Source organism: Phodopus roborovskii, unplaced genomic scaffold (genome assembly GCF_943737965.1).
Source record: "Phodopus roborovskii unplaced genomic scaffold, PHOROB, whole genome shotgun sequence".
In the NCBI taxonomy this organism is placed as follows: domain Eukaryota; kingdom Metazoa; phylum Chordata; class Mammalia; order Rodentia; family Cricetidae; genus Phodopus; species Phodopus roborovskii.
Window position 1 is genome coordinate 391,117 of NW_026125665.1, and position 27,914 is coordinate 419,030.

Genomic DNA, 27,914 nt, shown 5'->3' on the forward strand with positions numbered 1-27,914 from the left:
TTCGAAGGGCGGGGCCTAGGGGAGGTCTCCGCAGTTCTCGCGAGAACTGATGCGCAAGGTCTTCTGGGATTTATAGTGTGTATCGCAGTGGCTGAGACTGAGGGAGACTCTGAGGAGAGGACGACGCCTCTGCATCATCGTGACTGGGAGTGACACACCTTCATGAACTGATGCCAGCGTTTTTGTGGAGACGACTCTCGGTGTCCCAAAAGAGTTAGACGTGATTGACGGAGGAAGACTACATTTCCCATCAGACCAAGCGCACTACAACACACTCTCCCTCCTCTCAGGTGGCGCCGGAGCATTGTGGGATTGAATGAGTCTCAAGATGGACAACCGGGATGTTGCAGGTAACAGCCCCCGCCTTTCCTCCGGCGTCTGCCTGGGTTCTCGCGACTGCACGTCCCCCTTCACCCTCCTTTCTGTCGCGGACCTGACACGCGGACTTCTTTCCTCAGCCCCTCGGCCACCTACAGTAACGGCGTGTGCATCGCTGTCGTCCCGAGACCCCAGACTCGGGTTGCCTACCGCCCGGGCTGAGAAGAACTCTGTCCGTGTCTTCCCCAAAAACCTAGGCGCCGGGTGGGCCCCGCGCGTGCTTTCCCAATGAACTGCCGTCGGGCCGGTACCACCCATAGCAGCCACCCGGGGACTGTCTTGCCGCCCCTCCAGGTCCCCTGCAGGTGGCAGCTCCCGGTTTGGCTTGGGTCCTGCTTTGTGAGTAGGAAAAATCTGCGTTTCAGAACTGCACTGGGGCAGCCAGGTCACGATTTCCCACGGCTTCTGAACCCCACTTTGACACGGTATTAGTTATTGCTATGCACCCAGAATGGGATGCATTCGTCCATTCACCATACGCTGCCATAATTCCTCTGGGGCAAACACCTGGGAGCAAGTTTTGCAAAGAACTAGTTCTGGTGAATGAGGTCAGGGCTGGATGCTGCTTATATATTGAAGGTCAAGGAAGGCTCAAAATTTTATTTCTTAAGTATTTATGTTTGTGAGTATGGGTGTGGGTTCCTACGGAGGCCAGAGAGAATTACGAGTTCCCTGGAACTGTAGTTATAGTAAGCCACCTGGATGTTTGTTGGCATCTCAGCTTGGGTACCCCGCAAGAATATCAATCACTCTTAACCTGTGGGCCATCTCCCCAACTCCATGAAAAGCCTTTCTTGAGCACAAGACATATGAAATGAGTAGGTGCCATCTATGGAAAGGCAGAGGTTCCCCCATAGAAGTTGGATAGGTCTTGGAATGGACTGGGATTTTCCCTTTGGAGATTGTCATGAATGAATTAGAGGTAATTAGGGAAACCAGCTCTGATACTGCCTGGGGAGTTAGCGTTGCTTTTAACATGTGGAATTTAAGGGCTGATGAGACATCTCAGTACTTAAAGGGCTTGTTGTCCAGTTATGAGGACCAGGCTTCCCATCTCCAGTACTCATGTAAAATCCATATACAATGTTTTGTGCCTGGAGACAGGTGGTTCCTGAAGTTTATTGGCAGCTGTCTAGCTGAAACAGGGAGCTCAAGATTCTTTGAGCACAGCAGGAACAGAGGTGTGCACCTTAAATCCCAACACCTGTAAGAATTCAAGATCAGCCAGGGCTATACAAATTGAGACTGTCTTTTAAAAAAGCAAAAAGGCCAGTTGGTAGTAGCACACATGTTTAGTTTCAGCATTCAGGAGGAAGAGGCAGGCAGGTTTCTGTGAGTTCCAGGATAGTTAGGGCTACACAGAGAAACCCTGTCTCAAAAAACCAAAAGCAAAACAAGAAAAAAGAAGATACCAGTCTCTGGCTTCCACAATGCTTATGCACATGATGGCACATGCTTTGATCTGCACTGGGGAGTTAGAGGCGAGGCACACTAGTTTTAAGTGGAAGCCAATCTAGTCTACATAGGAAGAAAATAGAGGGCTGGTGAGATGGCTCAGCAGGTAAGAGTGCTTGTTAAGCTTGTTAAGTGTCCCATACCATGAATCCCACCACTTGGAAGGCAGAGGCAGATGGATCTCTTTGAGACCAGCCTGGTGTATAGAGCTAATGTGAGGACAGCCAAGGCTACACAAACCATCTTGAAAAACTTAAAAAGTGCATATTGTTCTTGCAGAGGTCCTGGATCTGATTCCTGGCACCCATATATTGGCTTACAATGTTACATAATCCTCAGGAACTCAGGTGGTGCATATTCATACACAAAACATCTAAAAAAGAAAAAAAAAATTTTTTTTTGGACAGGATTTCTCTGTGTAGTTCTAGCTGTCCCAGGATGGTCTTGATGGGAGATGCCATTATGTATATAAGTTTCTCATACTGGTTAATAATAAAGTACTGTTGGCCAGTAGGAAAGGAAGATAGGAGGGACTAGGAGACAAGGAGGAAATAGGAAGTAGTAAGGAGGGTCAAGATGGAGAGTCTGGAGAAAGCAGTATGCCGCCGGCTCCCCGGTAAGAGAAATACATAGATCAGCAGAAATGGGTTAATAATTAAGGCAGAGCTAACCGATAAGAAACAAGTAACAGGGCCAACAGCATTGTACCAATACAGAGTTTCTGTGTGTTATTTAGGGCTGGTGCGGCAGCAGGACAAGACCAGAGGCAGCAGGCGGAAAAACAATACACGTTACATGGTCTCGAATTAATTTTTTTTCTTTCTTTCTTTCTTTTTTTTTTTTTTTTTTTTTTTCTCTTATTTAGCCTTTTCAAGACAGGGTTTCTTTGTGTAACAACCCTGGCTGTTGTCCTGGAACTCAACTCTGTAGCCCAGGGTGGCCTTGAACTCACAGAGATCTATCTACCTCTGCCTCCCAAGTGCTGGGATTGAAGGTGGGTGCCACCACCACCCAGCAAAAAATAAATAAATATAAAAGTTAATTAGGAAAAACTAATTTTTCCTGAGAAACCTTGGCCTCGACTCCATTTTTGTTTTGAGACGAGGTCTCTTCATATAACTGACTGGCCTTGAATTCACAGAGATCTGTCTGTCTCTGCCTCCCAAATGCTGGGATTTAAAGGCTGTGCTACCATGCACAGATACAACCCTGTTTTAATAAGGCAAAGTCTCAGTAAGCCCACACTTGTCTATAAAGCAGGATTGTCCTGCCTTTGCCTCTTGACTGCTGGATGACTGCTGTATGCTACCACATGTGATACTGTCATCTTTGCTTGAACTCAGTGATTTGTCTTGGCCATCTTTCAGTCTGAACTTTCTGTATGTCAGAATGAGGCAACCCACACTTGTAATCAAAACACTTTAAAGCAGTGGTTTTCAACCTTCCTAATACTGTGCCACTTTAATACAGTTGTGACCACTCCCACCATAAAATTATTTAGTTGCTACTTCATAACTGTAATTTTGCTACTATTATGAATCATAATGTAAATATCTGATATGTGACCCCTGTGAAAGGGTTCTATCCCCACAAGGTGTCTGTGCTTTGGAGGCACAGATAGGAGTTCAATATCATTCTTGGCGATACAGTAAGTTTGAGATAAATCTGGGCTATAAGAGATCTAAATAAATAAATGCAAATAAAAAAGACCTATGGAGGGCTGAGGATCACTGGGTAAAGTGCTTGCTATACAAGCATGAGGACCTGAGCTTGATGCCTAGAACTTCTGAAAAGCTGGGTGCCTTACAACACTTCTGTAATCATATTACCAGAGGAGACAGGAGGCAAAGCCAGGATGCTCCCTGGAAGCTTGTAGGGTACCCAACCTGAAATACACAGCTATGAGCAACAAGAGCCTATGTCTCAAGGTAGAAGACAGAAACTAGCATCCCACCCCACATTGTTTTCCGACCATATGTGGGGCTGTGAAACATGTGCCCACACTTACATGCCTATGCACACACATAAAGTTTTAAACAAAGTTTTATTGGATCTTGTTACTTGTATACTAAATACTACCTCATGAATTCCCACAGCCCTAAAAGTAAAATTCACAACCCTTGTCACACCTAGCCTCTGCCCACTCATGAGTGGTTCCTCTGACCCTGCCGGATGGTTTTTGGCTTTTGATTTTTGGTCCTAAGATGTACATTGCATCTTTCTTCTGTCCCTGAGACCCACTCACATGGTTCTTCCTGAGCCTGGTTCCTGATAAATTCTTTCCCAGCTGAACTGTGTCTCTTCTAATGGTTATTTTTAAACTGTTTTGCCAGGATAGGAACTGTTCTGTTATCTCTTTGTGTTTCTAACTTAGTTCTTATCATAATTTAAAGTTTCTCTCTTTTTTTTAAATTTAATTTAATATATTAATTTATTAGGGGAAATGGCTCAGCAGATAAAGTTCCCTGCTGCCAACCATGGTGACCTGAACTTGACTCCTGAACCCATGTGGTGGAAGGCAAGAACTGGATCATGGCAAGAGGGAATCTCAGCCAGTGAACCAATTTCCAGGCTTGAGCCAGTTTTCCCTGAGGAAGGACCTTGATATAAAACACCTGAGTTTTACTGTTATTCTTTCTCCCATCCTTTTTATAGAATTTTACAAGGGTAACTGTACACTGGGGGAAAGGAAACAATCAAACCTTCCAAGGTCAGGTGGATTATCTGGGGTCTATTTCTTCAGAATTGATGCTGATCCCTGGAGATTCCAGAAAACACTGTGGCCCTCCGGTTAAAGTAGGGATTTATGGAGGAGGTCAGGTGATTAATAAGAGTTTTGGCTGAAATCTGACTCACAGTAGGTCCAGTGGGTCCCTGAATTTGTCCTGTGGTTATTTCCCTAGACCTAGAATGTATAATTGGGACTGATATACTTAGAAATTGACAGAATTCCCAGTTGGTTCCTGAAAATACTGTGTGTTGTCCTCTGTTTGACCTTTTCATATTATCTCCACCCTGCACACTAAAAAAATAAAATAAAATATAGTTTAGCATTTATTATAGTGGGTGTGGGTGAGATATGTATGCCACTGTGCAAGTGTCAAAATTATAGAACAACTTCTTGTCTCGAGTATACCATTAGTCTAGAAGTCATTGTATATAAGAGGATGACATTGAGCTTTTTTTCATTTGTGTGAATACCTGGGTGTATTTTATGTATGTGCAACCTATTGCTTACAGTGTCCACAGAGGCTAAAAGATGATGTCAGGTTCCCTGGAACTGGAGTTACAAATGTTTGTGAGCCTCCATATGGGTACGGGGTCCCTTGAAAGAACAGCCAGTGCTCTTAACTGCTGAGTCATCTTTCCAGCCCCAATCTTGAACTTCTGTTCTTCTTGCCTTAACCTCCTGAGTGCTGAGGTAATAGACATGTACCAGCATACCTGGTTTATACACTTGTATAAACATAGTCCACCAACTGAACTATTTTCCCAGCCTTGCAGCAGGATCTTACTGTGTAGAGGAGCTGACCTCCTTTCTCAGCCTGTTACCAACATGGCAGCTAATTTTTCATGTTACATCTCTTGCCTTCTCAGAGGTGAGTCCCACCTGGACTAGCACAATGTTATGTACATAGTAGATATTCTGTAAGCATCTGTTGAAGAAAAGAGCAAATGACATTTGAGTCCTCTGAGCATCTACAGCTTTCTGGCTCATCATTGCTGTTAGGCATGCTGATGGAGCAAAGATGTTTCTGATCCCCATCTTTCCCTCAACAGGAAAGGCTAATCGGTGGTTTGGGATGGCACAGCCCAAGTCTGGAAAGATGAATATGAATATCCTCCACCAAGAAGAGCTCATCGCTCAGAAGAAGAGAGAGATCGAAGCCAGAATGGAACAGAAGGCCAGGCAGAGTCATGCAGCCAGCCCACAGCCCCTTCATCCTGGGGAGTAAGTGGATTCAGAGGCTTAGGGCAGCAGAGTCTCAATGTGCCTGTCACACGGGATGGTGATAACCCAAAGTTAAAGGCAGGAGCATACCCAACTGGAGGTCATTCATGGCTTTATGTTAAGGAGCAAGCCAACACAGTGCAATATATAGTGGATCCCTTCAGATCTCATCAGGCATTGCTGTGGGTGTCCCTTCGAGTGTGTATGCATATGTGGGTAACATGAATTAATGCCAGGTATGGTGACACTTGTATAAATCCCAGTGCTTAGAAAAATGCGGCAAGAGATCTTTGCAACTTTATGGCCAGCATGGGCTATGTAATGAGTTCTAGGACAGCCCAGAATAGTGAGACACAACTTTAAGAGAAAAACAGGCTGGCGGTGGTGATACATGCCTTTAATCCCAGCACTTGGGAGGCAGAGGCTTGGTGGTTCTCTGTGAGTTCAAAGCCAGCCTGGTCTACTGAGTGAGTTCCACAACAGCCAAGGCTACACAAAGAAACCCTGTCTTGAAAAACAGAAACCCTGTCTTGAAAAACAGAGAGGGAGAGAGAGAGGAGGAGAGAAGAGAGAGGAGAGAAAACAGGTTTAATGGCACATACCTGCAATCCTGATATTTGGAGGTACAGCCAGGAAGATCGGAAGTTAAAGGCCAGCCTTGACTACATAAGACCCTGTCACCAAAGCAAATAAAATAAAACCACAAAGCTGGGTATGATAGCAGCGCACACCTTTGATCCTAGCACTCAAGAGGCAAGTGCGTCTCTGATTTTGAGGCCAGCTGGGTCTACAGAGGGAGTTCCAGGACAGCCAGGGCTACACAGAGAGACCCTGTCTCAAAAAAAAATTTAACAAATAAAGTCACAAGATGCATACACACATTCTGCTTTAGAGATACCTGTAATACATAATGAAGAATAAGCCAGGTCATATTTAACCAGTAAGACATGTGCTGTCCAGGAAAAGAGCATGAACCGTATTGATGGGAGCCATTAGGACCACAGGGCTGGAACTCAAGCAGAGGTAGCCCAAGTATATGCATTGCTATTTTCACCAAGGCAGAAGTGCTGTCAGCCTACTACATGTAGGCGTGCTTCCTGCATTTAACCATTGTTCTCTGACATGTTAAGGGGATGCAATCAGGCTCTCTCAGCAGAACACAAGATGGGTGTGGGACCAAGAATGTTAGTGCGATAGCCCTTGGCTCTCTTGCCTTCATTTACAGCTCACTCTCACCCATACTTTGGTTCTAGAATTGCCAGTGCACATAATTCCTGTATCTCCAACAAGTTCGCCAATGATGGTAGCTTCTTACAGCAATTTCTGAAGTTGCAGAAGGCACAGACGAACACAGGTGAGTTCAACCAGACCTTCCACCCCAGCCTTTGTCCCATAGGTTCCCTTGAACACTGGGTGACAGGTCTCACTATTAAGTGCCCTCACTGTTCTCCTGTGAGATGACAGACATGCTGTCACCAGAAGAGTCAGATTCTGCATATCCCATAATGGGCCCAGAGGATTCCCAGTGGGGTGTAGGTGGGTTGTACTTCAACATCATGCTTGAGATGCCTAAGTTGTGTCAGAAGATGACACATTTAAGGTCTTCTATGGATGGTGCAGGACAGGGAGGCATCCTGGAAATAACAAAATTACCTAATGATAGGTGCTTGCAGGAGTTTATTGAGTGCCATCTCTAGCCAGTGCTTCCTGCACTTGGCCCCATACAGACCACTGCCCTGCCCTTTCCCTCATCTTGTCAGCCCTGCTGCCACCTGTCTTTTGAAAGTTGACAAAACATGTATCCTTGTATTTGAATCCATAGGCTTGATGACCCATCATTTTTACTTCTGATGTTTTTGTTTGTTTATTTTTGTTTTTTGAGACAGGGTTTCTCTGTGTAGCCCTGGCTGTCCTGGAACTCACTCTGTAGACCAGGCTGGCCTTGAACTCAGAGATCTGAGTGCCTCTGCCTCCCAAGTGCTGGGGTTAAAGAAATGAGCCACCACCACACTGCCTTATGTTTTTGTTTTTTTTGCCGTTAAGATCACTTGCTGCCCTTGCAAAGGACCAGGGTTCATTTCCCAGTACCACCGTGGTGGCCCACAACCACTTAGGTACAGGGGATCCAACACACTCCTTCTTGGGAATGATAGGCATGCAGGCAAAACACTGGAACATACAAAAATCTAAGATAAGTAAATAAATAACAAAAAAGGGCAGGGTCTCATTATATAGCCCAGCTGGCCTGGCCCCTCCCCATTCCCTATCTCCTAGGAGTCCACTGCTGACAGAATGTGTCAGACAGCCTTGGTTATCTTGTCCTCAGCAGTGTGGCACTGTTTCTGTTTAGTGAGAGGGTGTTCTCTTTTCTTTCTTTGAGACAGGGTTTCTCTGTGTAACAGCCCTCCCTTATCTCTTGGAACTTATTCTGTAGACCAGACTGGCCTTGAACTCAGAGACCCTCCTGCCTGCCTCTGCCTCCTGAATATTAGGATTAAAGGTGTGTGCCACCAATGCCTGGCAAGAGAGAGGGTTCTCTTAGACCCAGAGGATACCTACAGATCTCAGGCTGAGTTCAACTTCTGAAGCATCACATAGCCAGGAGCTCCTGATTTACACTTAGAAACTGAGGCTTTGGATATTAAGGCTAGAGTGTGGAGCCCCTAGTGCTGTAGTCCACCTGCGCAGTTGTGCTAAAGCACTGCTCCCTAGGGAACTTGGTTTCTTGCTGGTCATGGCTTAATTGTATCCAGGGAATGATGATGATGATGATGATGATGATGATTAATTTTTGCAGTGCTAGGAATCAAACCCGGGTTCTCATGCATGGCTCAGCAAGTGCTCTACCACACAGAAGAGCCCTGTTTTAGGTTTTTAAGACAAAACTTAGTTGCCTAGGCTGACCTTGAACTCACTGTGTATCCAAGAGTAGTTGAATTACAGGTCTTCAACCCCAGGCCCTGTCCACTGTGGGTCATAGGAGAGGTACCACAGCATATCTTCCAGCTTTCCCCAGTAGGTGGAAATCCAGGCACAGGGAAGCCACACACCCCAGTTAGAGCTCACTGTTACTGAAAGAGACTTTAAACCAGCCTTTGTCTGAGGAGGACACACTGTTTAAGTCCTTTACACTTAGGGCCAGTTAAGGGAGGCTATGACCTGGAATGTGAAGGCTGGTGTCTCACCAAGGAGCTGATTGCTTTCCATTATTTGTGTGGTGTGCAGAGGCACATTCAGCAAGAGCTGCCACCTGCCAAGCCCTGGCATGTCCTCTTGCAGATAGGAACACAGAAAGTCATTTCTCTTGTGCCTCAATCCACTTTCCCTGGCCTAGAGGTGGCACTTTAGAGGTCTAGGGCATCTGCACAACCATGCTGTACCTGAAGATGATTGTAACTGTGACTACTTTGTAGGTGTGTCCACAGCACTGCCCTCTGCAGATCTCCAGTGTGTGTTTTCTCTTGTCATCCCCAGATCCACCCCCCAGTACCCCTCCTAGCATGCAGACACCCAGCACCTTGAAGAGACCCCTCCTAATCAGCAAGCGGACAGGCCTGGGATTGGGCAACCCATTGGGCCCTGTGAAGAACTACTCACACGCCAAGCAGCTGCCTGTTGCACACCGCCCAAGTGTCTTCCAATCCCCTGATGATGAGGAGGAAGAGGACTATGAGCAGTGGCTGGAGATCAAAGGTATGTTGTGGGTTCCTTCTACCCACCATCTTGGTAGGTGTGGCCAGAGCCTAGCACAAGATACTGTGGTTGGGTCAGCAGCCATAGCTACCCAAGTGAGGCTATGGGTTTTGAGCAGAGTAAGCCACCCTGGAAAGTCTTGGAACAGCACTACCTAGGATACTAGCCCCATTCTGGAACAATAGCTGCTGTCACAGTCCATCATAGAAAGCTTCCTGGACAAGGCCTCGTGTCAGCTGAGGCAGGAGGACACAGGAGCTTCTGTGGCTGCGTCCACATTTTGGGCCAGAGATTCAGAATGTAAAGATTGGAGGATATGCTCCCACATGGGGAAGGTGTTCTCTGGTCTCAGGCTGACAGTAGCCATTCTCTTCTAGTTACTCCATATCACTCAAAACAAGGCTCTGTGACAGCAGGACCATGTGAAGAACTGACTGCACACCCTGTTACCCTGACATAGAGGTCAAACTGATCATTTAGTTATGTCATATCACCCTGTTCTGAATGAGGGTCACCAGAGTAGGTTGGAGGCACACCTTCTTAGGTGTTCTGTCCTTGCCAATGTTCTATAAGGGGCCCAGATCATCTCAAGGCCTTAGCACGTGTTTTGGTTATCAATTGATGGGGCCCTACACTTGCTTCTGTGCATGTGGGAGGAAGGTGAAGCTGGAATAAAATCCAGCATAGGATGCCCCTGGACTCTTGGGACCTACCCTAGGTCATATGTGCCCTTATCCTCTCCATCCCACTCTTACGCTTCCTGGCAACAAGGAATATAGGATTAGCTATGGACTCATCATCTACTCTAATGACCAGACTCCAGCTGACATCTATTTCCCTTGTCACATTCATAAAAGGACATGGTTCATACAGTGACTAGCAGACTCAGGCTCAGGACCAGGCCAGGGAGAAATACAAAAGCAAGTTCCACCTGGCTCAAACAGACAGCTAACCCACCTGTAAAGAGATATTCTTAGGCTGGGAGTGTAGCTCATAGGTACAGTACTTTGCCTAGCATGTACAGATTCCTTGGGTTTCATTCCCAGCACTGCATAAACCTGGGCATGGTGATACATGTCTGTCATCCTAGCACTCAAAAGATTGAAGCAGGAGGATCAGGAATTTAAGGCTAGCTTTAAACTAGTCTAATGACAGCCTGCAATGCATGTCTCAAAAAACAAAAACAAAAACAAAACACAGCTGAGTAGTGGTGGTGTAAAACTTTAATCCCAGCACTCAGGAGCCAGAGGCAGCCAGCCTGGTCTGTATAGCAAGTTCCAGAACAGCCAAGTCTATATAGAGAAACCCTATGAGGCGTTTAGGAGGGGGGTGACACACACACACAAACAAACTAACCATTATATTTCTGAAATGATTGAATTGAAAAAGTGGGTATCCTGGTGCCCAGAAGGCAGGCTGCCAGGACACTTTCCCACCAATACAATCTCAGACCACTTGGAGATATGGCTGGTTGTGAGAGAGATTACCAGATCACTAGGGAGTCCATCAGAAACTCCTGGGATCATGTCCAGAGTGCGTGGGAGCCAGCTTCAAGACAATGAACTGAAATCCACACAGTGTTCAGTTCAGAGCGTGTGATAATTTTTAAAGGAGAATTGTTAGAGCTGGAAAGATAGCTCAGTCAGGAAAGTGAATGGTGTTCTTGTGCTCCTAAGCATGGAGACCTTGTTTGGTCAAAAATCCCACACTGTAGAGAAAAAGAAAATGCTGGATGTGGTGACACATGTTGTAATCCCAGTGCTGGTGATGTGGATACAGGTAGGGCTCCCTAGCCAGCCTGGTTAGTGTATTTGGCAAGTTCTAGGAGAGACCTGAATCAGAAATTAAAAATTTAAAAAAAAAAAAAAAAAAAAAAAAAAAAGTGGGGATGGCTCAGCAGTTAAGAGCACGTACTGCTCTTTTGGAGGACCCAAGTTTGGTTTCTAGTATCCACATGGTGGCTCACAACCATTTGTAATAGCTGTGTGCACAGCACACAGACATGCATGTTTACAAAACACTCAGAAACATAAAGCTGGGCAGTGGTGACACAAGATTGTGATCCCAGCACTGGGGAGGCAGAGGCAGGCATATCTCTGAGTTCAAGATCAGCCTGGTCTGCAGATATTTCTAGGACAGTCAGGGCTACACAGAAGAAACCCTATCTCAAAAAAAAAAAACCAGAAAACCAAAACATTAAGTAAAAAATTTAAAAAGATAAAAGAAAGAAGAAAGGTGGACAGTTCTGAGGAATTACCCTGGAGGTTGTGCTTTGGCCTCATCTTCCCATACACAGCACACATCTACCTGTTTACATCTCCACCTGCATATACATACAAAAGAATTCATCATCTTTTAAGATAGTGAAAAGGAGCATTGGGGGCTGGAGAGCTGGCTCAGCAGTTAAGAGCACAGGCTGCTCTTCCAGAGGACCTAGGTTCAATTCCCAGCTCCCACATGACAACTCATAACTAACTGTAACTCCAGTTCCAGAGCATCTGGCACCCTCAACACAGACATAACAGGTAGGCAAAACACCAATGTTTGTAAACTAAAAATAAATCTGTGGGGGGGAAAAAAGATAAAAGGAACTGCTGTGCATGATGGCACGCACCTTTAATCCCAGCACTCTAGAAGCAGAGGCAGGCTAATATATGAGTTCCAGGCCAGCCTGGTCTACAGATCTTTCTAGGACAGCCACAGCTACACAGAGAAACCGTGTTTCAAAAAACAAAAACAAAACATTCCTAGGGGTGAGGGACCAAGAATGCAAAGGAACAAATACTTTTTTATTCTGAAAACTGAAGAATTATAGGGCTGGGGGGCTGGAGATATATCTCAGAGGTAAAGAACACTGACTGCTTATCCAAAGGACCCAGATTCAAATCCTAGCACCCACATGGCAGTTTAAAACTGTCTATAACTGGTTTCAGGGAATCTGACACCTTCAAACCAGTGCACATAAAATAAATTTAAATAAATTTAAATAAATTATTTTTTAAAAAAATTATAGGCCTGTAGAAATTACAATGGTTAGAGCACTAACTGCTCTTACAGAGGCTCTGGGTTCAATTCCCAGGACATACATGGTATTTCGCAACTATAATGCCAATTACAGGGGATCTAATACCCTTTTCTTGCCTCCATTGATACTGCACGCAAGTAATGAATGCACTTTCATGCAGGTAAAATAGTCATACATAAATGCTTAAAAATACTTTTAATACTCACACACAGACTAGAGACTCTATATACTTCCTAGTGGCCTCTTTTAGCCTACAGGTTATTTACTACCAGAAGCCCTGACAGCTTGTCCCCACCAGCTTCCTCTACCAGCTTGGTAGAGACCAAGCATCCTCCAGAGCAGGGTGCATGGCTGTCAGCAGCCTCCTGCATCTCCTGCTCTTCTTCCCTTGTCGTTGCGGTCTATAGAGAAAGTGTACCTAGTGACTATTGGGTATGTGAGTTGGAGCCCCGTACTGACAGCCTCCTTAAAGTTTCACCCCCAGAGGGAGCTGAGACACGGAGAGTGATAGAGAAGCTGGCTCGTTTTGTGGCGGAAGGAGGCCCTGAGCTAGAGAAAGTAGCTATGGAGGACTACAAGGATAACCCTGCCTTCACGTGAGTACCAATGGGCCAGTGCCATGCTGCTCACATGTTTGCTGTGGTCTTACGTACAAGTGTGGAAACCTATCCAAAGCTCAGGATGGAATCCAGGGTTACTTGTGTGCTAAGCAAAGCCTCTGCTACTGAGCCATACCCAGCTCCAAAGGAGATTATTGTTGTTATTTGGGAGGGAGTGCTGGGGGTAGACTCCAGGGTCTCGCTGCTACTGAGGTGCACCCAGCCTTGGACACTTTCTAAATGCCCTGCTGAGGGTTTTGCATTGGAGCCTCAGCTTCACACACCACTGAAACTCATTTCTGATGTTCCAAATCCCTTTCCAGATTTTTACATGATAAGAATAGCAGGGAATTCCTGTACTACAGAAAGAAGGTAGCTGAGATCAGGAAGGAAGCCCAAAAGCCACAGGCAGCTGCCCTGAAAGGTAAGTGGTTGGAGGAGGACAAGGAACACTCTGGGATGTGGCAGTCAAAACCTATGCCCCATGGGCAGTGGGAGTTGCTCTTGGGATGTGGCAGCACACCTGTAGGTCCCCAGGGCCTAACTGAATTCTGAGTAACAGGATTGGCTCTAGGATGTGGGACTGTAACATGTCAGGGGCTTCCTGGGAGCTGAGAGTCTGTCCAGATGCTCATTACAACATGGGAATGGGCCAAGGGAGCATTCCATTGTCATTCTGACAAATGCTGGTTAGCTCTAGCTCCATGTGTGCCCAAGGCTGGTGTGGTGTCTGATGCCAAGTAGGTGGGGACAAACAGCAGGAGATGGATGGGATGGGTTTCAGGGTCAGGGCTCTGGTGGGCAACAGGAGTCTGATGTGTGGAAACATGTTTGAATCACTGCAGACTTTTGTTTTATCCTTCCCAGGAAAGGAGGGTGAGCCCCCCTTTCTGTACTTTCTGGGTGGGGTGGGATTGTATAGTTGTGATATTTCTCTGGTTTTGGTCCCCATAGTAATCTGATTCCCATTTGCCTGTCTCTCTTTGCACCGTTCCTAAGACAAGCCCCGCTTGCTCCTGCGGGGCTCTTTAGCAGGAATTAGGCTGTTGGGTGTGGTGAGTTGAGCTCAGTACTGACAGCCTGCTTAAAGTTTCACCCCCAGAGGATGAAGAGGCCAAGAACCTTGCAGAAAAGTTGGCCAGGTTCATAGCAGACGGGGGTCCTGAGGTAGAGACCATCGCCCTCCAGAACAACCGCGAGAATCAGGCCTTCAGGTAAGGCTCTGCGTGCACATGCAGACAGCAGACAAAGGAAGGATTTGTTTATACTCCTGACTCCAAGGCTCTTCTCCATTGTGGCTAGAAAGGCAGAGGGCCCTGGTGTCTTCACTGGCCAGGAAGCAGAAAGCACTTGGATCGAGGGCCAAACTATGGCCCTCAGAGGGCCTCTGGTGAATACTTCCTGAAGGCTCCTTCCAGAGTATCACCACATAGAGGGACCAGGTGTTCAGTGGCTCACTTTGGCCATGGTCCATGCAGGTGAAGGTATAGAATACCATGTTAAGGGCTTACTTTTTTTTCCTCTTTGTTTTTTATTTGAGACAGTCTTACTATTGTAGCCTTGGTTGACCTAAAACTCACTCTGTATACTAGGATGACCTGAAACTCAAGAGATCCTCCTGCCTCTGCCTTCTGAATGTTGAGAGTAAAGGCAAGTGCTACCATACCAGGCTAATCTGGAAATTTTAATTCAGAGCTCATGGATGATTCTTGACTAGTATCTGAATAGGCACACTGGTTTCTTTCTCCATGTGTCTTACAATCTAGTGTTTACCTTGTTCTCTGTGACAGATGGCAGTTACTGGCTGGGGGGGGGGGGCAGGCTGGGCTTGTAGCTTACAAAGGTTTATATTGGGTGTGATCTTTGGATGCCTTTTATGATGAGGGCACTATTGCAGTTAAATAAGGATCAGGATAAACAAATAGGCCGAATAGATATTTATTCAGGGAGAAAAAACTTACAACCTAGACAGATGAACACCAGCAAGTTCCATCGGATGCTCTCCTCTCTGCGACCTGCCAGCCAGAGAGCATTCTCTGGCTCCTCCTCAGACCTCCTACAGGTCACTTCTGCCCCTGGCTCTACCCCCCCAATGGCCGTGGTCAGTACCACAGAAGGAGACAAAGTGAATATCCCGCTACAGGGCACAGTAGGTAACAGGTGTCTCAGGGTGTGAGGAGTGGTAAACAATCCTGTCCCAAAAAGGGCTGGATCACTAGTGGACCTGTCCATGAGCTGATACACAACCCTGAGATTTAGACTCACTGTGACAGTATGATGTGAGTCTGGAAGGAGTCAGCAGAGTTTAACTGCAGCAAGGACTACCCTGGAACTCCCACTTCTCCTCCCTCAGACTATTGTGTGTGCTGTGACAGGTGTATGCCACCATACACACAACCTAACAACCTTTTATAGAATTATCTGTTGAGCTCATCTCAGTGAAAACTTGACTTTCATGTTCTATTTTCTATGGAGATATGTCTGGCACACGACAACTGGGCAGAGTGGTGGGTCTTTATTCTGAGCCTGTGCTTCTTAGGAGGTCAAAGTCCAGCCCCACCCAGCTTTTCAGTGAGATATGGTTGGCTTATGTGGCCCCGGGCCTCCTGCCTGGCCCTTTGTCTGCCTTTGGATAACTGTTATTGACACTGAGTCAAGAGTGGGTACCTAGAATGTGGGGTGCTGGCAAGACTAGTCCCACACTCATTTCTCTAACTTGCCAGACTGGGGAAGGAATGGAGTGTTTGTTATCTGGCATTCACATGAAATAGTTTACTTTCATTTGCTTTCTTCACTTTGTTTCCAGCTGCCACGGAAAAGTTCCCCAAGCAAACAACTGAGGATAAAAGGGTTACTTTGGCTCTCTGTTCCAAATTACAGTCTTTTATGGGAGGAGATGGCAGTAACTTACAGGGGCTAGTCACAGCCACAGTCAAGAGCACAAAGACTAAAAGCATGCTTGCCAGTGCTCAGCTCACTTTTTCTACTCTGTTGTGCAACCCTGGACCTTAGTACAGGGATTGGTGCTTCCCTAGGCAGCTCTTCAAGATAACCCTTCATGGACACACCCACAGGCCAACCTGATCCAGACACTCCCTCACTGAGACTCTTCCCAAATGATTCTAGACTGTGTCTAATTGACAGTGAAAACTAATCATCGTACTGGATTAAATGTGAGGTAGCCATGAAGTCCAGGCATGCCTTTAATCTCACAAGTTTGGAGGAGAGGCAGACGGATTTCTGTAAAATTCAAGACCAGACTGGTCTAGAGAATTCAGGACAGCCAGGATGCATAGAGAAACCCTGTCTTGATAAACAAATGCTCTGAGAGTTGGATGTCGTGGTGCAAGCCTTTATTTCCAACACTCTGGAAGGTGGAGACAGGTGAATCTGTGAATTTAAGGCTCACCAGGGCTAGTGAGACCCTATCTCAAACAACAGGGGAAGACCCCTTTGTAGCCAGCCATGTGTCAGGAAGCCAAAAGCATGTTCCTTTGGCAAGCCAACATACTGCTAAGCAGTGCCCCAGAAAGCATGTCAGATGTGTCATCCAAAGTAACAATATAGCAGTAACAAAACAGCATGTAGAAGGCTGAGGCAGGATGATCATTAGTTGAGTTCAAAATCAGCCTGGGCTAGATAGCAAGGCTCAACTGGACAGTCTGCACAGTTGCTGGAAGGTAGTGAGTCTCTTGCCAAGTGAGCCAGGTCCTGGAATGTTTAGTTCATTTTTTATTTTTTGGTGTTTTGTTTGTGTGACAGGGTTTCTCTGTGTATTCCTTGCTATTCTAGAACTCCATCTGTAGACCAGGCTGGCCTCAAACTCACAGAGATCCACTTGGTCCTGCCTCCTAAGTGCTGGGATTAAAAGCATGCGCCACTATGCCCAGATCAAATACTGGGTTCTTAGGGGCAAGAGGCCTTGTTTGAGAAACACACCCCAAATATTGAAATAGTGTTTCTGTCTGTTTCTGGGAATGCTGTCAGTGTTCCTTAAGCCTGGTGGCTCATAGAAGGAGATTTGATTCTGTAGTCCTTGGTGTGAGTAAATACCAAAGAAGAGGATGCAAGGCAGGAGTTACTTTGGGGTTTGGGTTGGTTTGGTGTTTTGTTTTTGAGGCAGGGTTTCTTTTTGTTGTTTTGTTTTGTTTCAAGACGAGGTTTCTCTGTATAGCTTTATAAACTAAGCTGGCCTCAACTCACAGAGATTTGCCTGCCTCTGCCTCCAGAGTGCTGAGATTAAAGGCATACAACACCTGGCTGAGACAGGGTTTCTATGTGTAATGCCACTGGCTGTCCTGGACTCATACTGTAGGCCAAGCTGGCTTTGAACTCATAGATATTTACCTGCCTTTGCCTCCCAAGTGATGGGATCAAAGGTGTGCACCACCATTTAGTGTGTGACCTATTAGGTGTTTTGGTTTTTGTTTGTTTCCTTGTTTTTAATGTGTTTGTGTGTTTTGCACATATTGATAACCATGTGTACCCCTTGCATACCAAGTGCCTGTAGAGCCTAAAGAGGGTGTTGAGCCTCCTGGGCCTGGAGTTACAATACTTGTGAGGCATTATATGAGTTCTGGGAACTGAATCCAAGCTCTCTGGAAGAGCAGCCAGTGCTCATAATGGCTGAGCCATCTTTCTAACACAAAGTTAAGGTGTGTGCATTTTATACGGCTTCACATTTTTATATGAGTGAAGATTCCTCTGTTTCTTAGGCTGGCCTTTAACTCTCCATCTTCCTATCTCAGCCTCTCAGGTACTGGGATGCTAGAGGGTGTGTGTGTGTGTGTGTGAGAGAGAGAGAGAGAGAGAGACAGACAGACAGACAGACAGACAGACAGACAGACAGACAGTGTAGATCTGACTTGTCTAGAACCACTGACTTTAGACTTAGAAACCCTTCTATATTTGCCTTCCATGTATAAGACTTATGGATCACAGCTTTGTCTCTTCAAAAAAATCTTTTTTTTTAATTTTTGGGTGTTCTGCCTACATGTACCACATGATAGAGGCCAGATGGGAATGTCAGATCCCATGAAACTAGAGTTACAGATTGTTGTGAGCTGCCATGTGGGTGCTGGGAACTGAACCCTAGTCTTGGCTTAAGAGCAGCCAGTGTTCTTAACCCCTGAGCCATCTCTTCAGCCCCCTTGTCTCTTTTACTAATGGCCTTTACTTGGTCATGTTTATACTATGACCCAGGAATACAAAGGAGACACCACCATTTCCTGGCGTTCCTGTTCTGCCCTTCCCAGATGGTAGGTGTTAGTAGACTTCTCCTAGCTATCTCCTATGGACACACAGACTGAGTCTGTGGGGCTTTGTGGGAGGTTATTGCTCATGCAAAAGATGCCTCAGCATCTGACCCTGTGCTGTCAGTTTTCTGTGTCCTATGGTACACCACCAAGCATGGTGAAAATATTTAAAGACTGCCTCAGTGCCATGTGTGCAGACTGCAGTCCTTCCCTAATAGCACAGGGCAGCTCCACTGCCATTGTTTAAGGCCATCTCAGTATCTTACAGCTGAGTTCTGCCCTCAGGGAGGTTATGTATAAGCTGTATGAAAATTCTACACCATATAGGAGAGACTAAGCATCTTAGCACAGAGTTAGATGGCAGCAGACCTCAGGCAGCCCCAGGGGACAGAGGCCACAGCTCATCTGTTGCAACTCTGCTGGGACCAACCTCCAGGTTCATGGGTATAGGTCTGGATCCTCAATCTAAGACCAGGTCCCATTTCTGTGTGTATGCATAGCCAAGTCTTCCTTGGAATTTGCCACATGAAACTAGGAACACTGGGCTAAGTCCCACCATTCTGACCTGTCAGAGAATCAGGCAACGGAGAAGAGCTGAGTCTTTGTTGTCTCGGTCCTTCTATATTCCCATCTGGCTTAGGACAAAGGGGATGAGCTTTCTGCGTATAGCTTTCAGGGGATGATTGCTTCCAAGCTACTTACCTTCAAGGTGGTTAGAGCCCAGAACCTGTGTCTTGTACTGTCAGCCCATGGGGGTGCAGTGGAGATACAGCTGGATTTGAAGGAGTACCACCCAAGGTCTTCCAACAGCTCAGAATTTTCTGATGTAAGGTCACTGTAGGTTGAGAAGGCTCTAAGGGTACCTATCACATCCCAGCAGAAGCCTTAATGACTAAAGGGGGCCTAATACAGGCTTGCAGTTTACAGCCTCTGGCTGAGGCTTGACTAGAGAGTGACTCCCGCACCCTGAGTGCATATAGCCTGATCTGCTCTAATCCCAGTAAGCAAGGCAAGGTCTCAACCCAGCTATGTTGTCTCCCTCCTTTCCTTTGCAGTTTTCTCTATGATCCCAACAGCCAAGGGTACAAATACTACCATCAAAAGCTGGAGGAGTTTCAGAAAGCCAAGGCAGGCTCCACAGGCTTCCTTCCTGCTCCTGCTCCTGCTCCCAACCCCAGCCTACGGCACAAGTCTGCCCCCGAAGCCCTGTCAGGGGCTGTGCCTCCCATTACTGCCTGCCCTACTCCAGTGGCCCCAGCACCTGTTGTCAACCCCACTCCATCCATCCCTGGGAAGCCCACCACCACAGCCACTGTGAAGAGGAAGCGGAAGAGTCGGTGGGGCCCTGAAGAGGACAAAGTGGAGCTGCCACCAGCTGAACTAGCACAGAGGGACATAGATGCCTCGCCTTCACCTCTATCAGGTGTGCTACCCACCTTATCCTGTTGGTTCTAGAGGTCATTTCAGAGCATGACCTACAATTTCACTCCCTCCTGTGGTTAGATACTCTTGATTATTTGTGTGTAGACACCATGCAACCAGAATTGGCCCTGAGTCTCCAGTGGGGATTGGGTCCAGGACCCACACAATTACCAAAGCCTGTGACTATGGTGCTTCTTTTGTATAGTGACATAACTCAGAAGCAAGGCTTGGTGGCATAGAGCCCTGTTATCCCAGTAGTCAGAAAGCTACATCAGAGCAAGTTCCAGGCTAGCCTTGTCTCAAAACATTTATGTACACATACATACATCCATACATACATGTCCATCCTGGTAGGTCTGAAACAGTCTCAGTGTGGTTTTTGGTTGGGGGACAGTGTTTTCAGATAGTCTCATGTAACTGAGGGTAACCAGGACCCATATCCTCTGCCTCCTGGATGCTGGGATAATGTATTCTACCGTGTTTGGCTGAGTATAGTAAGTAGTACCTTATTCCAGTGGGTGTGTGGTAGAAGAGGAAATAGGATTGAGGGCTATAAAGGGCTGGGCATGGTAGTACATAGTTTAATCCCATCATTCATGAAGCAGAGGTAGGTGAATTTCTGAGTTTGAGGCCCGTTTGGTTTACATTGTGAGATCCAGGCCAGCAAGGTTTACATACTGAAGATATCTCCCCAACAACAACTACAAAAACTTTATAGAGAACTTAAGAAATTAATGACGATAAATGATATATACATATTTTTGATGCTGAGTATCAAACCCAGAGCCTTCAACATGCTGGACCACTCAGAGCTACAGCCCCAGCCCTCTGAGTTCTGAGATGAAAGGTGTGAAGCACCATGGCTAGCTCCCATTCTTTTTGTCTGTACATATGTCTATGCACTACATATATATGGTACCCACAGACCAGAAAATGGTATTAGGGAGCCACCATGGGGTGCTGGGAGTCAAACTCAAGTCCTGGAAGAACAACCAGTGCTTTTAACTGCTGAGCCGTCTTTTCAGCTCTCCATTCTTTTTTGAGACAGGGTCTCATGTAACCAAAGCTAGTCTCAAATTTTTACTGTGTGACCATGGCTGACTGAACTTCTGATTCTCTTGCCTCCACCTCCCAGTGCTGGTATGATGTGTTTGCCACTGCAGCTGGAGTGGATTTCTGTCTGTGAGACTGTCTTCTGCAGATGGCAAGTTTGACATCTCTCTGACGTTCGGATCCATTTCTCTCTGTCTCTGTCTCTTTCTCTCCTGGAACTCAGTTTATAGACCAGGCTGGCCTCAAACTCATAAGAATCTGCCTGCCTCTGCCTCCCATTTCTTTTTCTTAAGTAATCACTGGTTAGGACCTGTGTACCGTGTGGCATAAGAAATGGTAGAATTGAGCCAGTGGTGACACACACCTTTAATCCCAGCATTCAGGAGGCAGAGGCAGGCAGATCTCTGTGAGTTCAAAGCCAGCCTGGTCTACAGAGTGAGTTCCAGGACACCAGAACTACACAGAGATACCCTGTCTTGAAAAACAAAAATGAAAAAAAAAGGTAGACGCAGGCAGGCATCTTCCTGCAGCTATTTTCCAGGAAAGCTGTCAGTCTCTTGCCACTGCCTACACATGTTCTGGCTTTTTGATTTGTGTGTCTGTATGTTCTCTGCCTTGACTCCTCTCTAGCATACTGGACAACTGTCCACTGCCACCACTCTTGCATTAGGTTCTTGTTGAAGATTTGAGTAGGTGCTATACCCATTGTTAGATATACCATTTTCAGGGTTGGTGTGTGGCCCAGCAGTGAGAGCTTGTCTGCAGTCGTTATAAGTCTATACTCTTGAATGCTTCTCTCTTCCCCTTCTGGTCAATTTTTTGCTTACTGTGTTTTGGAGACTTGTTTATTTATTTATTTTTGTGTGTGTGAGTGGAGTTTTACATGCATGTCTGTGAGCCACGTGCTTACCTGGTGTGAGGAATGTTTCCTTGGCATGTCTCTTGACCTCTTTTTACTAAGCAAGTCTTATCCAGAGCTCTAGCATCATATCGGGGCTCTCAGTTACTGTCTCTTGGGTATATCTGTTTCTGCCTTGTCTGTGTCCATGATTTGCTGTCAGCCTCTACTCAAGGTCACACAGATGGTACTATTTTCTGTCCTAGGCTTTGAAACACAAGGCTTATGTTTTTGTCATAGAAAGTTCAGGAAATACAAAATGGGAAGCTACAACAGCTACCGTTGTGATTCGCACAATCACCCCTGACCTTTCCTTCTTACAGCTGTTTGAAAGACAGTCAACATGTCTCATTTCTTGCCACAAACCCACATGGTGTGGGGGTGGTCTTCTGTCATCTGAGTTAACAGTCAATGACTGAGGAACTTCTGCCATCTTACTCCCTCTCCTACCCACCACCACTCCCTCCCACAGTTGGCTCACATTGGCAAGAGGATAGCCCCTGTGTTCGTTAGGGTTTCTATTGCTGTGATGAAGCACCATGACCAAAAGTAACTTGGGGAAGAAAGAATTGACTAGGCTTCTGCTTCCACAGCACTTTTCATCATGGAAGAAAGTCAGGACAGGAACTCACTCACACAGGACAGGCTGGAGCTGATGCATAGGCCATGGAGGGGTGCTGCTTACAGGCTTGTTCATACTGCTTATGGCTTTCTTTCCCCTCCCCCCTCTCGTTTGTTTTTGAGATAGGGTTTCTCTGGTTAGCCCTGGCTGAAGGTGTGTGCCATCACCACTCAGCTACAGCCTGATCCTATGGAGGCATTTTCTCAGTTGATGTCTCCTCCTTTCAGATGACTGTAGCCACCACAGCCCACAGAAAAGGCTGATCTCCTGTGGGTGGGCACCCTGGCTAGCTCTGAGAGCCAGTCTCTAGTTCAAGGCCTTCAGTTCTTAAGTCAAGGGGAAAAACTCCTGAGTGACAGGATAATGCCAGGAGAGAGCTATATTAGAACTAGCCTGTCACTCAAGGTTGAGTGCTTCTTCTGGCCACAGAGAATCCAGAGCCCTGAAGATGAAGGCACCCAAACTGTGGTCCAGAGTAGCAGCACAGGCTCAAACCATAGGCTGAAGTTCACATCGCAGTGTTCTATATTGTATTGTCTCTGTCTGTCATTGGTGGAATGGCCAAAGAAATAGGTCTTTTCTTTTCATCCTCATAGGTATCCCACACACCCTTGTGTGCTCCTACAAACTCTGAAGCAAAGATCAAGGGTGCACTTGTAACTTAGGAGTCAAGTGTAGATTGTGTGTGTACACACATGTGCATGTTTGCAGGTTGCTATGGGTGAAACCCAGAGCTTCATTTTTGTTGAACAAACACTGTGCCACATTCATCCCTAGTATGCAGTTCTAAAGGCTGGTGCCCCAGCTCTGATAACCTTTTCTTGATTTTTTTGAGACAGGATTTCTCTCTATAATGGCCTTAGTTGTCCTGGAACTCTCTTTGTAGACCAGGCTGGCCTCAAATTCACAGGGATCCACCTGCATCTGCCTGGGATTAAAGGTGTGTGCTATTATACCTGGTACTGTTGTAGGACTTCTTTCAGCCAATAGTCTTTGAGGTCCTGGCCCCTTTGGGGCAGAACTCAGAGGGTACTTATGGGCTGGGAGCAGGCGCTGGCCTTGTCTACAGTTGTGGTTGAAATGCGGTTGTGGTCAAAATGTGGGTGGCAGCATTCAGCGGCTAAGGGCAGAAGACCTCAGCAGTTCTCTACCTTGTTTTCTCACTTGTGAGTGATTCCCCAATAAATACCTGACTTCTCTTTATCCTGAGTTCCTGAGGACTGCCTAAACACATCCTCATTTGGCACCCATAGCCTGTGAACCCCACCCTGTAGGGGCAGGTACCTCAAAGACTATTGGCTGAAATTCCCACAAGAAGGTGCCTTGGTGACCTTTGTAGACTGAGTGTTTTCCATCTTCTTAGAGGGTCTGCGTATGTGTGGAAGCATGTAAGGACCTGGTTTCCCTTCCCAGGAGTGTTTGGTGCCTTCTGTCAACTCTATGAGCTATCACAGCACCTATACCATGGATCAATGCAGCTCCAGCCAAGTTCTAAGACAATGTTAAATTAAATGTCAGTAGCTTTGAGGATAGCTGGCTGTCTCCCACACAACAGAAACTAACATCAGACCCAATCCAGATAGCTAGCATGTGTGTGACTAGTGGACATGCACAGAGCTTAGCTCCTTTCTGTTGCCTTCCCAGGCCCCTGCCCTGTCAACCATTAGTGGTGTGGTATTGAGTGGGGCCTCGGGGGCCAGGTTTCTATGCTGGGATGTGGGACCCTCTCTGATCTCTGATGTCAAAATTTGTGGCTAAGGGACTGTGAAACCTTCCTGTATCAGACCTCTTCCTGAAGAGATGAACAACTAATACATATGACAACTTCTACCATAGTGGAGGCTCTCCGGCCAGGATCTAGGACAGGAGGGCCTGTTCTCCTGTGAGCCCTCCCTGGGGTTTCGTGGGGAGAGTTGACACAAGGTACCTGAAACACTGGCACAAGATTGCCACTTTCTCACTGTCGTCTGTTCTCTGCCTCTAGTTCAGGACCTCAAGGGGCTTGGTTACGAGAAGGGGAAGCCTGTTGGCCTGGTGGGTGTCACAGAGCTGTCTGATGCACAGAAGAAGCAGCTGAAGGAGCAGCAAGAGGTAAGGCTGCAGGCGAGGGCTCAGCTTCGCCCCATAGGCAAGAGCCACTAGTGTGTGCGTGTGTGAGTGCTGCCTGCGGACCCCTGGAGGCAGGTCTCCAGAAGCAGCCTCAGGGCCTGTGGACTGGGCCTTAGAGAGATTCTGCCCCAGCTTCCTCTAGTGTCTAAGACAGGGTGTCCTACTAGGCAGGTCATGTGGGATCACAGCCCCAGAGGCCCCAGCCCTGCCTTGCCATAGGAATCTGCTGCTGTTGTTGCTCCATGGCCCTGCCCTGCTTTCTTGAGCAAGTCCCTTTCCTCACCAAGTCCTTTCCTGTCACCTCCACAGATGCAGCAGATGTATGATATGATTATGCAGCACAAGCGTGCCATGCAGGACATGCAGCTGCTATGGGAGAAGGCACTACAGCAACACCAGCATGGCTATGACAGTGATGAAGAAGTGGACAGCGAGCTGGGCACGTGGGAGCACCAGCTGCGACGCATGGAGATGGACAAGACACGGGGTGTGTGGGGCATGGGAGATGGCAAAACCTGGCCATGGCACATGATCCAGACATACTACATCTGCCTATGCTACCTTAGTGGGGGGAGAGGGGAGCCTCCATGAGCAATCCCTGGTTTTCATGTGGAACACTGAGCAAGGTTGCAAGTCAAGAAAGGGCAACATTGGTATCACCCCCACCTCATCCCTCACCATTTGCCTTTCCCTCTTCTCTGTACAGAATGGGCAGAGCAACTAACACAGATGGGTCGGGGCAAGCACTTCATCGGTGACTTCTTGCCTCCTGATGAGCTGGAGAAGTTCATGGAGACCTTCAAGGCCCTGAAGGTGAGCGCCCTGGGGTCAGACCTGGGGAAGCTCATGGGGAAAGCACCATGCCATGGCAGGTGTTGACAGGTAGGAAATTAACAAACAGTGCAGCATTTCCCAGCCATGGAAAATCATACCTCCGGAGGATCTCCAAAGCAGAAGGGCTTTTCTTTCTTTTTTATTTTCAAGACAGGGTCTTTACCAGTGGTTGTCAAGCATGTCTTTATTTAATTGCAACACTCAGGAGGCATAGGTAGGTAAATCTCTGAGTTTGAGGCCAGCCTGGTCTGCAGAATGAGTTCCATGACAGCTGGGCTACACAGAGGGAAAAAAAAGACAGGGTCTTGCCATTCGGTCTTGACTCGCTTTGTAAGCCAGGCTGACCCTGATCCTTTGTTATCCTACCTCTGCCATCAAGTGCCACCTTGCATGATGCTCCTACTGTAGTGGTCTCAAGAATCAGTGGGCTGCTAAGACATGAATTGAGTTCTCTTTGTATCCCATAGCCATTCTGTTTAACATTCAGTGTGATAGATTACCCCCAAGTTGGGTATTTGGAACAAATTGTTTTTAGAACATGTCAATAAACATCCCAATGGGACTGTGTCAGTTGTCATCTTGCCCTTTTGACTTAACTGCCAAGAAGCTCAGCCCTTGGAGATAACAGAAGAGCTTAATCTGTTTCGGTGGAGTCTGCCACTGGTGGGAGTGGGGCACATGGGTGGTCCCTTTCTGATGTGAGGCTAAGAAGAGCAGGTGGGACAGGCATTGGAACCACAGCTGGGGCCCAGCTGTAGAGATAGCTGCAGTCCCTATGGCTGGCAACTTCCTCTCTTCTGTTGCAGGAGGGTCGAGAGCCAGACTACTCAGAGTACAAGGAATTTAAGCTGACAGTGGAGAACATCGGCTACCAGATGCTCATGAAGATGGGCTGGAAGGAAGGCGAGGGGCTGGGCACCGAGGGCCAGGGCATCAAGAACCCAGTGAACAAGTGAGTGCTGTCAGGGGACTTGCAGGGAGCACCAAGTCTTAAGGTTCCAGAAACTAGTGAGAATTGTCCCATGTGTGAAGCCTTGCTCCCCACACTGCTGCATGGCCTCAAGGCTGGCTGACCCAAGACTGGGTGGATCTAGGACCTCCCAGGGCTACTGAGCCCTGCCACTATTCCCTACTCTAGTACCCTGTAGTCCTTTCCTATCTGTCCCATGTGGACCCTCCTTACAACTGCCGGCATTGCACAGGGGTGCCACCACAGTAGATGGAGCTGGCTTTGGCATCGACCGGCCAGCTGAGCTCTCCAAGGAGGACGACGAGTACGAAGCCTTCCGCAAGAGGATGATGCTAGCCTACCGCTTCCGGCCCAACCCTCTGGTGTGTGCCTCCCTGACTTCCTGCTGGTGCTGGGGAGGTGACAGCAAAGGCCCTGCCCTAGCTCTGCTGCTAAGAAGGTTCTGGAGGGGAGGACCTGCAGTTTCCCACTAGCACTATAACTTTGATCTTTTTGGCCTCCCACAGAACAACCCCAGACGGCCCTACTACTGAATATTCTGGAAACACAAAGTCTACTTTAAGATCAACCACCCTGGACTGTGGAATGTTGTGGCATACATCTCTGCCCATCCTGTTGTCACAAGTGTTGTGCTGTGTATTAAAGTCCCAATGCTCTCCTGCCTAGCATTTTGTTTCCTGATGTTGCTAAGATCCCCTTTTGTCCTTCCTCCAGTCCCAGTGTAACTCATCATCCATCTCCCAATAACTGGAGGCCAGCCAATTAGTGAGAACTTTACCCCAGGCATGGGGGGGAAAAGAGGCCTCCAAACACTTCCTAACATATACATAGGCTGGTGTGTCCTGGGCACAGCTTGGGGTGGGGGCTGTCTGGAGACAGAGACCTGGGAAAAGAGCTGTCTCATACCAGAAGCTAGTGCAAGGGTCTTTGAAAAACCAAAACTAGTGCTCACTGCCGAGCAGCAAGAGGCCAGATGAAGGTCATGATGAGCAAGTGGCTTCCTAGTAGTATTCCTTGGATTCCATTTGCCCTGCACCTCTCCTGAGCCTGTGACAACTGCCTTGGGACCTTGTGGGAATGACACCCCAAAGCTTCACACCCAGTGATGGGTTCACCCTCATATCCAAGTTCATGTTGTATCCAAGTAGACATGGCTCCCCTTTCAGTGAACATCCATGATGCCCCTTTCTTCCCCTCAAGACAGGGTTTCTCAGCACAGCCTTGGCTGTTCTGGAACTCGCTCTGTAGACCAGGCTGACCTCAGACTCAGATCCAGTTGGCTCTGCCTCCTGAGGACTGGGATTAAAGGTGTGTACCACCACTACCTGATACTATGATATCAAATAAATTGGGTGGGGTCCCTTTCATGGTGAAACAGTACTTCATGCTCAAGCATGATTTCTAATCCCAGTGCCCAATGTAGAAAGCCAGATATGACTAGCTAGGCACTGTAGTGTACTTCCTTAATCCTAGTACTCAGTAGGCAGGTGGATCTTTGCGTTCAAAACCCAGGCCATTAGAATCAATTAACCCTTTCTCAGAAATGAACAAAAACCTTAGCTAGATCCATGGCTCCAGGTCCCAACACCCACACAGAGGATCACAACCATCATTAACTTCAGTCCCAGTGGATGCCTCTTTCATGGCCA

General features: G+C 47.1%; 1 protein-coding gene across 1 annotated transcript; it reads left to right on the forward strand.

Moving 5' to 3' along the window:
• Positions 1 to 151: 151 nt before the first annotated feature.
• Positions 152 to 26,924, forward strand: Sugp1 (SURP and G-patch domain containing 1). Its single transcript, XM_051178053.1, has 14 exons — positions 152 to 350; positions 5,614 to 5,785; positions 7,039 to 7,139; positions 9,260 to 9,478; positions 12,976 to 13,099; positions 13,426 to 13,526; positions 14,193 to 14,316; positions 19,413 to 19,780; positions 24,337 to 24,443; positions 24,771 to 24,948; positions 25,168 to 25,274; positions 26,102 to 26,247; positions 26,498 to 26,627; positions 26,772 to 26,924. Exons 1-14 carry the CDS (start codon positions 317 to 319, stop codon positions 26,796 to 26,798), a joined length of 1,938 nt encoding a protein of 645 aa, XP_051034010.1. The 5' UTR covers positions 152 to 316; the 3' UTR covers positions 26,799 to 26,924.
• Positions 26,925 to 27,914: the final 990 nt, after the last annotated feature.